This window comes from Cydia splendana, chromosome 13 (genome assembly GCF_910591565.1).
Source record: "Cydia splendana chromosome 13, ilCydSple1.2, whole genome shotgun sequence".
NCBI lineage: Eukaryota > Metazoa > Arthropoda > Insecta > Lepidoptera > Tortricidae > Cydia > Cydia splendana.
The window spans coordinates 17,329,345-17,343,409 of NC_085972.1; the positions used below are offsets into that span (position 1 = coordinate 17,329,345).

The window sequence follows — 14,065 nt, forward strand, 5'->3', positions numbered from 1 at the left end:
CACAACAGAACTAACCTGAAGGTCTCTGCCCCAGCGAGCGCATGACAACCACCAGCTCCGCCATGGTGATCGTGCCGTCTTCGTCCTTGTCGAACAACATGAAGGCTTCTTTGTAAAATACCAACACAACAGAACTAACCTGAAGGTCACTGCCTCAGCGAGCGCATGACAACCCCCAGCTCCGTCATGGTGATCGTGCCGTCTTCGTCCTTGTCGAACAACATGAAGGCTTCTTTGTAAAATACGAATACAACAGAACTGACTTGAAGGTCTCTGTCCCAACGAGCGCATGCTCCTAGCTCCGCCATGGTGATCGTACCGTCTTCGTCCTTGTCGAACAACATGAAGGCTTCTTTGTAAAATACGAATACAAACGTACCTGAAGGTCTCTGTCCCAGCGAGCGCATGACAACCCCCAGCTCCGCCATGGTGATCGTGCCGTCTTCGTCCTTGTCGAACAACATGAAGGCTTCTTTGTAAAATACGAATACAAACGTACCTGAAGGTCTCTGTCCCAGCGAGCGCATGACAACCCCCAGCTCCGCCATGGTGATCGTGCCGTCTTCGTCCTTGTCGAACAACATGAAGGCTTCTTTGAACTCTGAAAATTGACAGAAGAAACTATTTAGTTCCTAAGCTACGTAGTTCCGATTTCATACAAGAGTAATTGAAAATTTCGTACAGGTATCCCGTTGTCAATATGTTTAAGCGAGAAATTCATCATATTTCGTTTGTCAAGTGTTCTTAGCTATTTACGTAGAAGCATTGGTAATAAAGGAACTCCTACACTGAATAGTTTTGCCATGATTAGTTATTTATGAGAAAGCGCTAGTAATCGTTAAAGCAAGGTAGTGGCAAGCCCATGGCACTCCCTTTTCAGCCGGCGTCTATGTCACAATGAAACCAATCCGAGTTTACATTTTGATGTGAAAAATGATGTCAACTCGTTATTATTGCGCGTGCATTTTGCTCGTTCGTGTTCGTACATGTATGCGTTGGTGCGAGCGAGACACACGCGTTGATTACAAAATGACATCATTTAAAAATCAAAATGTACGTTTGGATTGATGTCTATGTTCTAAACAACTGTTAAGTACTTGCTTGTAAATATTGCATATTACGAAGCTATAAGACATTAACTGGCATAAACTATGATAAATACGACCATTACCATTAGATTTCGTTATGAAAAAAAAACATGTTTGCATGTGAAAGACGGGCACCTAAAGGACATTAAAATGTACCATTTGGTTCCCAAATGCTACATCTAATTTTTTTTATGACGGGCATATTTTACCCCTGACGTACGTAACAAAGACGGTATATATTACCTATGGGTTTAGCGCAAATGCCGTTTGTGTGTGTTGTGAACCCAATACAATATGTAGGTACCGTAAGCGTCAGGATGGCGGGTGGGGGTCAGTGAATTGTAACGCAATACTTATAAATATATTGTACCTCAGAAGGTACAATATATTTATAAGTACTCAGAAGTACCTCAGTGTACCTTTAATAAAATTTGTGTACCTCACCCTAAAACAAGCTAATTTAAGAAAAAAGACCCACCCACCAATCTGACGTTACGATGAAATCTTGTATTATAAACATACATCGGATTCTAGGGGGCAAATTGTATGACGGGATCCCTATCCGTCATACAATTTGCCCCCTAGAATCCGATGTATGATTATAAATTATAACTATTTTTTAGCAACGAAACTTAGGGTTGGCTGCACCAAACTGTTCGTATCGTTAAAGATTTCGCTAAATTTTTATGTATGGAAAGTTTCATAGTAAAGCGCCGGTGCGCGCCGGCTGACGTTGATCAGTCTGTCAAATGTGGTTGGTACAACTGGCCCTTAGTATAAGCAAGTATAAGACATAGATATATGTTACTTGAATGTTCATGTGATATTTCATGTTATTTCAGAATGTCGTTTTGAAATGAGAGCGTAATATCGATTGTATGGCTAAGTGTGTGACTCTAATGCACGTGCTAAAACATAATATATCTGTAAATGTTCATTAGATAATTAGCACGAGCAGAGAACAATGCACACAATTCATTAGCTTTGACAAACTATCGTTGGGACCGGTGGAATGAAAACATCGAGCGAGTGAAACCTCGACAATACGATACTTATCAACAATTTCCTTATAACTGACGATACGAGTATAGTGTTTGACTGTGGCCTAGGCCTACTTCAATAATGTTAAGAATCTTAACCAGAAATAAAATGATGCTTTAGAGGTCCTTCCTTCGATTCCTTGGATTCCGTTCACGGAAAACTAGTATACATTGCCCGAAGTATTAATTTTGTATTTATCACTCAGTCATTGATATTAAAAAAAAAACCTTCTGATTTCGAAGATAATAATTATATTGGATCGTTGTTACCTCTCATTATTGGTTTGTTGTTATCTCTGTTGCCATTAGCGTTTACAAATTCATTTACATGAACCTCTTACGAACTATATTTAAGCTAACTGTTTAGCTTAAAATTTCTACCTGACTAATAAAAACTCTTTAAAAGGCAAAAACTCTTTAACGTGAGCTTTTTGGCATTCCCCAGGGATTCGTGTTATCGAGGTTCCAATCTAGAACGAATATGTATGCAAAATGCAGTAGCGAGAGCTAAAACGCTGATGCAGTTAGGTCATTACACAAAGCAAATCAAATATGAACACCGAATATTGCTGAATATTGAAAAATAATATTACATGTAGGTACAGTCAGCATGAAAAGGAGAGGATCAGACTATACGCGTCAAAAGTATTTGCCATCCCTAATAACTTAACAAAGAAAGACATACCTCTACCTACATAATCCACTTTATTCTGTAAATGAGTATATGACCCTGACATTTTAAATTGAAAATTGAATCGTATAAATTTGACATGTTCTCAGTTATTGATTTATGTATATTGTAATATGTACCTAGTATTTTATTTAGAACATGACGATCATTAAGAGATACTCGTACTAAGTTATTACCGTATTTTGTTTTGACATGAATGGATAAATTGTTGACATAAGATTAATTATTGCAAGACATTTTTTAATTTGTATGTATTAAATAATATTATGTAAATATGAATGACGATCATAATATAAATTCGTGTAGATTAGTCTAGCATAATTTATAATGTAATTTAATATTATGAGAATAAATATCTAAATCTAAATCTAAATCATATGTGTAGAACAATTTATTTATTTAATCGTATGTCATGCATGATTAGGCAATCAGAGTACAGCTTTGAGGTTGTTAAGCCAGGCAACTACGTCGGGTGTCAGGGCATCCAGCCGGCCTAGCCAAGGTTACAATCGCTATCGCTTAGACGCTTATCGCTTTGGCCTGGCCGCGTAGCCAACATGCCAATCGCTTACGCTCCGTAGCGATCGAAACGCAATTGTCACTGTCGCACTAATATGGAAGAGTGATAGAGAGACATAATGCTTTTCGTTGTCGAAGCGATAGCGATTGTAACCTTGGCTAGCCCGGCAGATCCTCAGCTTCTGTGGGCTTGTATCTGTAGAATCGTTGACATTCGTGATCGCCATACTGTATCTCTATGATTGCTGTGTTGCCAGTAGAACAATTATTATTAAACTATGAAAGATACCTTTGAACTCGAACTGTAGGTAGAGATATCTCGATTTGAAAAATATTCCAAGGTGGCAGATACTTTTGGGGCGTTTGATCCGATACTAATGATGCTGACTGCACCTACTAGATCGGTCGAAGGTCGGAGGCCGCAAAAATATGTGACACGCTCTTATGGCTCTACAAATAAAAACGTGTCAGATATTTTTGCTGCCTTCGTTGTGTAAAATATTATTGCAGGTGACTGTACTTAATATTCAGTAATCGTTATATTTATTTCAATTATTGAACGCATTCTTATTATGTTCTAGAAATATTGGGATGTGGTAACACTATAAGTAGTTCGTTTTTTTTAGCATTAGAAAAAAGGTAAACAATCTTGACGTGTCTTTTTAAAGAAAAACACTTTTTAAAAATAAGTCACGGCAAATATGTAACAATTATGAATCATATACGATTATTAACATTCTTTTGCTTTCATAAGTAATAGTTACTGATTTTTAAAAAGCGTTTTTCAATTAAAAGACACGTCAAGATCGCGTAGATTTTTTCTAATGCTAAAAAAACGAACTATAAGTAAATACCTAATTAAATATAACCATACCTGCCACTTGCTCCTCCGTAAGGCCATACTCGGACTGCATGAAACAAAAAAATCAATAAATTTCAACATCATACAGGAAAATAAAAAAATAATGGCATTAAAACACCCACAGAAAATTGTCTCGAAGCTAGATCAGTAGTCAAACGTCGCAATCTCCTATATTCTTTATTATAAACATCGTCTGTCGCTACAGTCTTAGCCATTTCCACTTATTTCACAATTGTTTCACAAACACGTAAACAGAACAGATATATTTTCACACGCGAACAATTTTTTACCCGCTCCAAACTTTTATCGGGTAAACTTTTGCCAATATCGAAGAAAAAACTTTCACATTTCAATCCCTTTTGAACTTTTTTTTCTAACAAACAATTCGGCGACTATCGAACTGGCCGGTTGACACGCGCGACACATTGTCAGTGTGATTATAAAGCGTATTCTATATTTAAAACAGACTTTTGCGCGCTGTAATCATCCGACGAGAGATGGGCGGTCTCTAATGTGTTTATAGATTGTTCATTATTTATTTAATGCAATGTGTAAACGTGACCTGTTTAATATTTTGTAATTAATGGACTGTCTTTAATGCAATTTTGATTGTTGTGTTTATAGCAAGTAATGTAAACTAGTAATGGTATAAGTTTTTCAATCGGTTCTCGACTGGTCCGAGCATATGTGTAAGTGAGAAAGAGAACATATCATGTGCTAGAGAGGGCCAGCATGATTCATGGTGTCTTAGTGAAAATTCTGTACTATTAGGTCTGCCCGCTTTTCTAAGATCAAGTACGCCATAGTAAATCTACGGCGAACTTGATCTTTGAAATCGGACAGGCTATTATGTATTCTGGTAGATGGTGAGACCACTCCTGATTTAATTTCGTCAGCATCAAGCATTTGCTCATGGTTAAGGTTATTTGCGTATCAAAATAATATGAAGACTATATTAAATAGTTCTGTTCAGAATCTGGCTAATGGATTCACGAAAATCCGCTTACTATATCATAAAAGTGCGGTCAATATAGATGCACCGTCCCAGTTATTCCCTCAATGTTGGCAATGCTGCAGCAAATTTTGGCGGGAATATTATTGACTCATCAAACATCAACAGTGACGTTATTTGACATTTTAATTATATCACATTTCATTTTGGCTATAGTACGTTTTTTTTAGCATTAGAAAAAAGGTAAACAATCTTGACGTGTCTTTTATCACTTTTGAAAAATAAGTCACGGCAAATATATGTAACAATTATGAAATGAATCATATACGATTAGTTTCTGATTTTTAAAAGCGTTATTCAATTAAAAGACACGTCAATATCGCGTAGAGGCAAACCAAGAATAGTCTGCAGCGGATTTGATAGCCCACGCAGTGCAAGTGTTATTTTAAACGTCAAACTTCTTTGAAATTATTGCTTGCACTGCGTGGGCTATCAAATCCGCTGCAGACTTTTTTTGGTCAGACTCTAGTATTTTTTTTTTATGCTACAAAACCGAACTATAGATGCGAACTATTTTGTAAAAAAAATTATTTTGATATGTAGACTGAGTGACTGACAGTCGTAGACAGTAAATAATTTCACATCGTGTATAAAAATGATTAAACGCTAGCCGATACTGTCACAGATTTAAAAATCACGGTTTAAAGGGGCCCACTGATTAACAGTCCGCCGGACAGTATCGGCCTGTCAGTTAGAACAAAATTTTGACAGTTCCGAACAACTGACAGGCCGATACCGTCCGGCGGACTGTTAATCAGTGGGCCCCTTAAGTAGTTAGAGTCCGTCTAAGCTAACTTTGCATCGATTTGGATAGGTCGAAGGGAGGGAGTGTCATTATTAATTGATTCATAGAAATTTGACATTAATGATGACATTGCCACACTTTGTCATCGCTAATACCATTACATACAGAGTTAGCTTCGTCCGACTCTAGGTACTTTTGCGTGTCGAAAGGTTTTGACCCTACCAGAACCCGTAACTTTACTATTTACGTATTTAAAATTGTTTTTTTTTTTTTTTCGTAATAAAAGAACACATGTCATGTCACCCTTTCCTTTAATATACAAAACATATTGTATACATTCATGTTTAACTAAAACGTAATCATATTAAAATTTTAGTAGGCGTTTGCTTACCTTAGCTAATAGAAGAGCTGATACAATGAGAACAATTAGGTAACACGAATACATTTTTTCCAATACTAAAACAGAATATCTAGTAAACAAAAATAAGCAATTCATTATTTTCATCAATCATCAAATGGTACTTGTAACGCCATCTAGCGCTAAGCTGGTGAACTATAATCTTTAGCAACCAAGTCAATAGATGGAGTAGTAATCGCCATGTTAAATCTATCGATTATGATTTATCGAAAAAAATAAACAAATGAAGCGGTTATGGCCGAGTGGATCCGACGTCTGACTTCAAATCCGGAGGTCGCGGGTTCAAACCCTAGCCCGTATTAACGAGTTTTGCGGAACTTATACTGTACGGTATATCATTTGATATTTACCACTAGCTATTCGGTGAAGGAAAATCGTGAACGAGAGAAATAGTTATTTGTACAACAAGAGATCAAAGTTTGATATTTCTTCGAGTGCTTATTTTGAGTCCCGTGCAAGCGAAAGATTCTATAATAGATCTATAGAGAGAATAGAGAGAATCTAATTTAGAATCTTGAGCGTAGTAAGGGATTCAAAAGCGCACGAGATGTAAATAACTTTGATCTCGTGTAGTACACAAAATGTTTCACCCTAAGCAGTGAGAACATACCTAGAGGGACAGAGATAATAGAACCCAAGTATATCGAACTTGTATTAGACCCCGCATGTTGAAATGACATTTGACTATAAAGGTCACTTGAATGTAATTTTGTCTCACTCAGTGAGCAAAATCGCATCGAGTGAGACACACTCAGTGAGCATAATGCGATTTTGCTCACTGAGTGAGACAAAATGACTCAGTGAGCAAAATCGCATTTTGCTCACTGTTTTTAAGAAGCAAAGTACCCTTGTTCGAGCTGCTGAGGTGAAAAGAAAATTTTGCCATTTAGACCCCTCGGCTATGTCAGCTATATTTTATACTAAATAGCAGTACCTATAAACTGCTACGGCATACAACTGAAAATAAATTAAAATTAGACATGGTTTTGGTTTTTTTTTCATGTTTGTTCTATTTTAAGGTTTTAGTTAGAGTCTGCCTAACAAATATCTAGTTTCTGTGTGAAAATTTTCATGGCTTGCCTTTGCCTTTGTTTGAAATACAATTTCGCGTTTAGCCCTCTCAAAATAAAAAAACAACGGGTTGCACTCCGGGAGTGCCGGCAGGAGTGAAAACTCAATGACATTGTAACAGTTTCTCGATCAGGTCACGTGTCCGTCTTACGTCTTACGAATCTGTCGGTCACGTGACCTGTCGCGAGCTTAAACATTTTTTCCCCATCACAAAAAGTGCACAGCGCCGCTAAAGAAGTTTTTACTTCAAAAAATGCTGTGTGCCTTCGGTGACTAGAGCCTCTACCATCAGTTTTAACATTGACATAACGCTCACGTCTACGTAATTTACTTTCTGTACATATCGCTTGCACTATTGCTCGCATATGCGAGTACGAGCGAGATGCATAGAAAGTAAGTTACGTAGACGTGAGAGTATATGTCAATGTCAAAACTGATGGTAGACGTATAGGCCATAAAAATGTAGGTACTTTTACATTGTTTTTTTGTGAGTATTCACTTATTTATTTACCGTTACATAAAATCCCTAAACTGTTGCGGTCTCTCACTGTTCTTAATTTATTGTAATAGCGATGTTATATGACCATGGAGCAGATGCGATACATTTTATATATTGCCTCTCCATCACACGCCATTCGGTTTGTGGACAGAACTAGCGAAATCAGCTCTTACTTATAGTATTATACAATCGTAATATAATGGAGGACTTTTTAGTCGAGTACCGTGTTTAGGCTACGAAGCTTGCTGAGCTGTTCTATCGTTTGGTTTTGTCTTCTTGAACTCGGCGTCACGTGATTGGTCAAATTCATTCATTAGAGCGTTTAATAATGAAGTCATTATAGTTGATTCGGGAGCCCATAGTGAAAAGTATGCGATTATAGTTTGGTATACGAAGTCTTAATCAGATCTAGTGAAGCTAATACACTCATGAACAATAAAAAAAGTTCACTTCTTATGAACATTTATATTTTTTGTAATATGTTTTTTTTATCAGAATCTTTGCATGTTGTTTTGAGTCACATAGCGTTTTCATGGATAATTTCTTATCGTTTCGTACCGATTAACGCAATTTCAGTCATCATTTTTTCTCTTCGCTCTTTAGGTAATTATTTATCGTTAGAAAACCCCCTAAACAGTTGCGTCCATCACTGTTCCTAATTTATTAGGAAAGCAGCTTCAGATGTAATATGTAGCCACAGAGCGGATGCCATAAATTTGATATATTGCCTCTCCATCACGCGTTTGGTTTGTGGACAGAACTAGCGAAATCAGCGCTAAATCATTTCAAGTTTGCTATTTGTTTGTGGTGAATATGACACTACTATTACATGTGGTTTTTGATTTAAGAGAATGATATACATTTAATGTGATTACATCACAATTATTATAACACTTTAAACTCTCGGGTTTTGTACACATATTAAATTACACAAACCGCGACGGTCTACCGCGATATAATTTCATTGTTTTTACCTTAAATTCCGACGTTTCAGCTGAGTTGCACCAGCTGTGGTCACGGAAAGACTGACGTCCCAGCAAATGTCAACGGAGATAATATAAATAAAATACCACTAAACTACCCGAAATTAGTTTATTAGTTTAGTTTAATTCGTTTATATTAGTTTAAGGTGAAAACAATGAAATAATTAAATATGTACCACAATTATTGCCGGGACAATTTATTACGGAAACCCCATTCAGATTTAAGATCTTCTTACGGTTTTGAATTGGTTTTGACACTCGCTATGCTTGTGGTTTTATTTGGAATCTTTTGCTTGCTTGGGCACTTATCAATATTATCATGAATGGTTAAACAACAACTTTACCTCCTTGTGAAACAAATAACTATTGCTTAAACTCTACCTGATGGTAGGAAATAATAACGGGGACGAGCTTGACCTTAATATCTATAATTTCTAAATAACCTATAAGTATAAAAGTTTATTAGGTACTTTACGAGTAGGTAGGTACAAGTTTAAATGTTTGATCACACGATTAGGTATAAATGCTTACAAGTTTTTCTACTTGCGAACAAAAAGCAAGTCTCAACGCTCTAAAATATTATTCCATAACCATAATTACATTTGCGTAGCATAATTATTTTAATTCTCTAAAATATTTCATAATAACTATATTATATATTTTATTTTGTAATTACTTTATAATCACATTAAAAGGTGTGAAAGCCGGCTTACCGAACGCAGCGAAGGCGTAAACCGTAAAAGTGAGTGATTAAAGAAAAGCGACGGACCGTTCATGGCGGCCGTTAAAATGGCCTCGCCCTGTTCGTTAAAATATTACACGGGTTTTATACTGATTGAGTGGGAGTCATTCAGGATTGTTTTATGAATAATGAGGGCTGAAACTGACAATGAGGGCTAGTTGGCACTTGGCAGTTTACTGTAGTTGGCGCTTTGCTAGATTCCATAAAAATAGGATCATCTTTGACAGATTTTCAGGCAGCGTAACTAGGGTTTGCAATCCGGATCCGAAATGTATGAAATTATCCGGATCCGCGGATATTCCCATACATTTCGGATCCGTCGTGCAAACCCTAAGCGTAACGGATGACTAACGTTAGACCGGGCTGTGTCCGGGCCGGAGCTTCCGACGCTTACTTTTCTATGATATGACAGGCGATCACGTGATGCTTATAATACAAACGATGCCCCGGATGCCCCGGCCCGGGCACGGCCCGGTCTAACTAACGTGAGTCATCCTTAAAATATACCTGGAGCGGTAGGTGGGTCAAAATTATTTTCGTTGTCTCGTTTTTTGTCCCTGGAAAATGTGACGGAGTCAAGCGTATGAGATGAAATTTAGTTTAAAATTTTTCTCATGTCAAATATAATCTAAAAAGACAAGCAATAGCACTCTAATATTTTATTTATTTGATAGAAGACATAAATACAAGCGTGGCAGAGTGGTCAGGAATAAGACAACGAACAGAATTTTGTGTCAGGTATAAAATCTTTTATAGTGTTGCACTGTGAATCGTTTCAATATCGTATCATGACAATATCTATTTTTAGCCAATTATAAAATCTGGATAGCGCTGCTGGCGACCACCAAACTGGCAAAGAATGTCACAACACATATTCCTAGACTTAGCAATTCATGGAGTGTTACAATTTATCCATTTAGTTAGGAACTCAGGCCGTTGTACCACTTCATACCACGCTAAACATTACATGTAGATGAAGGTATAAAATAGATGTGAATCATGGTGCAGTTTTTAAAATACCTATTTATAAATATTTTATCCAGCAGCCCAGTATTTAGCCTAACACTTCCACTCATAGCTCTAGGGGGTAGGGACATTCTACTCGTAGATTCTATCAACTCTCAATAGATTAGTGATCTCAGTAATCACTGCAGCATCCTGATTAAAACCTTACCCCTGACCACACAGAGGATAGAAAGCTAACAAGTATACCTAGATATACTTGCTACTGTATCGTGTTGGTACTGTATATCCTATTGTGGGGGTTTCTGATTAAGCACGAGGGCTAGACAATATGGAGACTACTGAAAGGGGCAGCACAAATGACTTGTACGCATTAATGAATGAATAGGAATATAAATAAATAAATAATAAATAAATATTATAGGACAATTTTACACAGATCAATCTAGTCTCACGGTAAGCTCAATAAGGCTTGTGTTGTGGGTACTAGACGACGATATATATAATTATAAATACTTATATACATAGAAAACATCCATAACTCTGGAACAAATATTTGTGATAAACACACAAATAAATGCCCTTACCAGGATTCGAACCCGGGACTTCCTGCTTCGTAGGCAGGGTCACTACACTGACTAGGCTAGGAGGCCGTCATAATACAAGAGGGTCTTTTTGAAATGAAATGAAATATTATTTATTATGACTTTAGGGCACGTAGACAAATACGTTAGAACTGGCATAGGTATACGTGTCGTTCTCAAGCAAAAGGTACTATATTCTCGCTTGCCAAAAGGTCGCTCTAACAGGTTATTCGTATAAAGATACAACCAAATTTCGTACTTATGGTAAGCAACAATGTGTTTGTTACCTTTTGCTTGAGAACGTCACATTACGAATATTGATAATACTTAGCGGTTTTCGCCGCACCGTCCGTGACAAACGCTCGGGCTGCTCGGGTTTGGGCTATATCTTTCACTAGCGACCCGCCCCGGCTTCGCACGGGTTAGGTACACAAAACCTAAACAAATTATACACTTAAACCTTCCTCAAGAATCACTCTATTAATAAGTGAAAACCGCATGAAAATCCGTTCAGTAGTTTTTAAGTTTGTCGCGAACATACACACAAACAGACAGACGCGGCGGAGGACTTTGTTTTATAAGGTGCAGTGATAACGAATTTTGCTACAATATGCATCGCAGTTTCATTGGTGGGTTATTTGTTTTTTACGTTTTAAGCTGCCAACATTTCTAGTTCACTCGGAGCGTATTTTTCGTGGCCGAGGCACGTCCGCAAATTAAAACATCTAAAGATGTTTTATTCCATCATTTCGTCATTGTCATAAAACTATTTCAATTTCATAGCCGCAATGAAATAACAAACATTACTCAATTCTAACAAAAACTAACGATATAAACGAATATCTAGTTAAAATCTTTATGTTGACGATGACAGAGGATTTTTTATTGCATTAAATAATTTAGAAGCTTTGGTTATGAGTGTGGCTTTCAAACCGAGGTTCGTGGGTCGAACCCCGACTAATAAAAACGATTGATGAATGAAGTGAAAAAATGAATGATTACACACACGGCTAATACACAGAGTACTAATCGCAAAAGCAGTATTGAATGAATGAATGAGTGAATGTGACTTCAGCGCACTTGCAGATGGCGGTTAAACTTGCTATCGGTACGAAAAAACCGGGCAAGTGCGAGTCGGACTCGCGCACGTAGGGTTCCGTACCATAATGCAAAAAACGGCAATAAAAAAACGGTCACCCATCCAAGTACTGACCCCGCCCGACGTTGCTTAACCTCGGTCAAAAATCACGTTTGTTGTATGGGAGCCCCACTTAAATCTTTATTTTATTCTGTTTTTAGTATTTGTTGTTATAGCGGCAACAGAAATACATCACCTGTGAAAATTTCAACTGTCTAGCTATCACGGTTCGTGAGATACAGCCTGGTGACAGACGGACGGACGGACAGACGGACGGACGGACGGACAGCGGAGTCTTAGTAATAGGGTCCCGTTTTACCCTTTGGGTACGGAACCCTAAAAAGAATGCTAATTTCAAAATCTCTCAGTCATTACATGATTTTGTTGTTGTGTGCGTGACTTCAAATCTAGTGCCCATACCTATACCTACCTATAAACTAAAACACTAATTTATTACATAATCGTACGTTACAGTATCTAGTTTCATAAAACTTATATTATGTACCACACCATCCTCTGTGCAAAAAGACATAATTTTTAGGGTTCCGTACCCAAAGGGTAAAACGGGACCCTATTACTAAGACTTCGCTGTCCGTCCGTCCGTCCGTCCGTCTGTCACCAGGCTGTATCTCACGAACCGTGATAGCTAGACAGTTGAAATTTTCACAGATGATGTATTTCTGTTGCCGCTATGACAACAAATACTAAAAACAGAATAAAATAAAGATTTAAATGGGGCTCCCATACAACAAACGTGATTTTTGACCAAAGTTAAGCAACGTCGGGAGTGGTCAGTACTTGGATGGGTGACCGTTTTTTTTTTTGCTTTTTTTTTCGTTTTTTTTTTTGCATTATGGTACGGAACCCTTCATGCGCGAGTCCGACTCGCACTTGCCCGGTTTTATTACGTCAACCTCACTAAATGTTCGCTTTTTTATCGATTACACTAGGGATTTTTTTAAATCCTGATTTTTCTAAAAGGAATCTTAAAATGCTTTATCCAAACGGGTCACAATAACATACAAGTTGAAATATTCAAAGTTTCTAAAGCATTAGCGGCACCATTACAGTTGTTGCAGTCGTTAAAAATCGATTTGGCGGTTTCCTTAACTTTAATGGGCGATTGCATGTTGGAAGGAGGGTCGTAATTGAAGGAAAAAGGGCCAATTGGGCCATTTTATCTTGTGATCAAAATTTAGAGCATACGGCGTAAAAGTCCGAAATGAGCACTGGTAGCCTAGCGGTACCTAATCCAGAGGCTGCGGGTTCGGTTGAGTTTACGGAACTCCTCGGTGTCGCATTTGGTGAAGCAAACCATCGTGAGGATACCGCGGACTAATCCCAATAAGGCCTAGTTTCCCCTCTGGGTTGGTAGGTCAGATGGCAGTCGCTTTCGTAATAATTGGTGCCTACGCCAATTCTTGGGATTAGTTGCCAAGCGGACCCCAGGCTCCCATGACGAGTGCCAAAAATCATGGAAAACACAAGGAAGATGACGATGAAGGTAGATGTTCGAGTGCTCGTCACTGTCCCAGTATATATCATCTTTAAATTTAAGTCATTGTCGATAGACATGACAGCTGGCTGTCATCTATTGGGCATTAGCAAGTAGAGCACTAGACATTTATCCTATAGTGTGGCAAGTCAACTTGGTCAGTATAAAAAGGTGGCAAATTTAAACAATGTAAGCGCGAAGGGTGACTCCCATAG

General features: G+C 37.7%; 1 protein-coding gene across 1 annotated transcript in view; it reads right to left on the reverse strand.

The window, feature by feature from the left end:
- Window positions 1-146: 146 nt before the first annotated feature.
- LOC134796517 (calmodulin-like) overlaps window positions 147-14,065 on the reverse strand; it is a 99,958-nt gene continuing 86,039 nt past the window's right edge. Inside the window, exons 5-6 of the mRNA XM_063768704.1 lie at window positions 4,213-4,246; window positions 147-601 (exon numbers count right to left, since the gene is read on the reverse strand). Of these exons, the coding sequence (XP_063624774.1) occupies window positions 147-601; window positions 4,213-4,246 (489 nt within the window). The remainder of the gene's footprint in view (window positions 602-4,212; window positions 4,247-14,065) is intronic.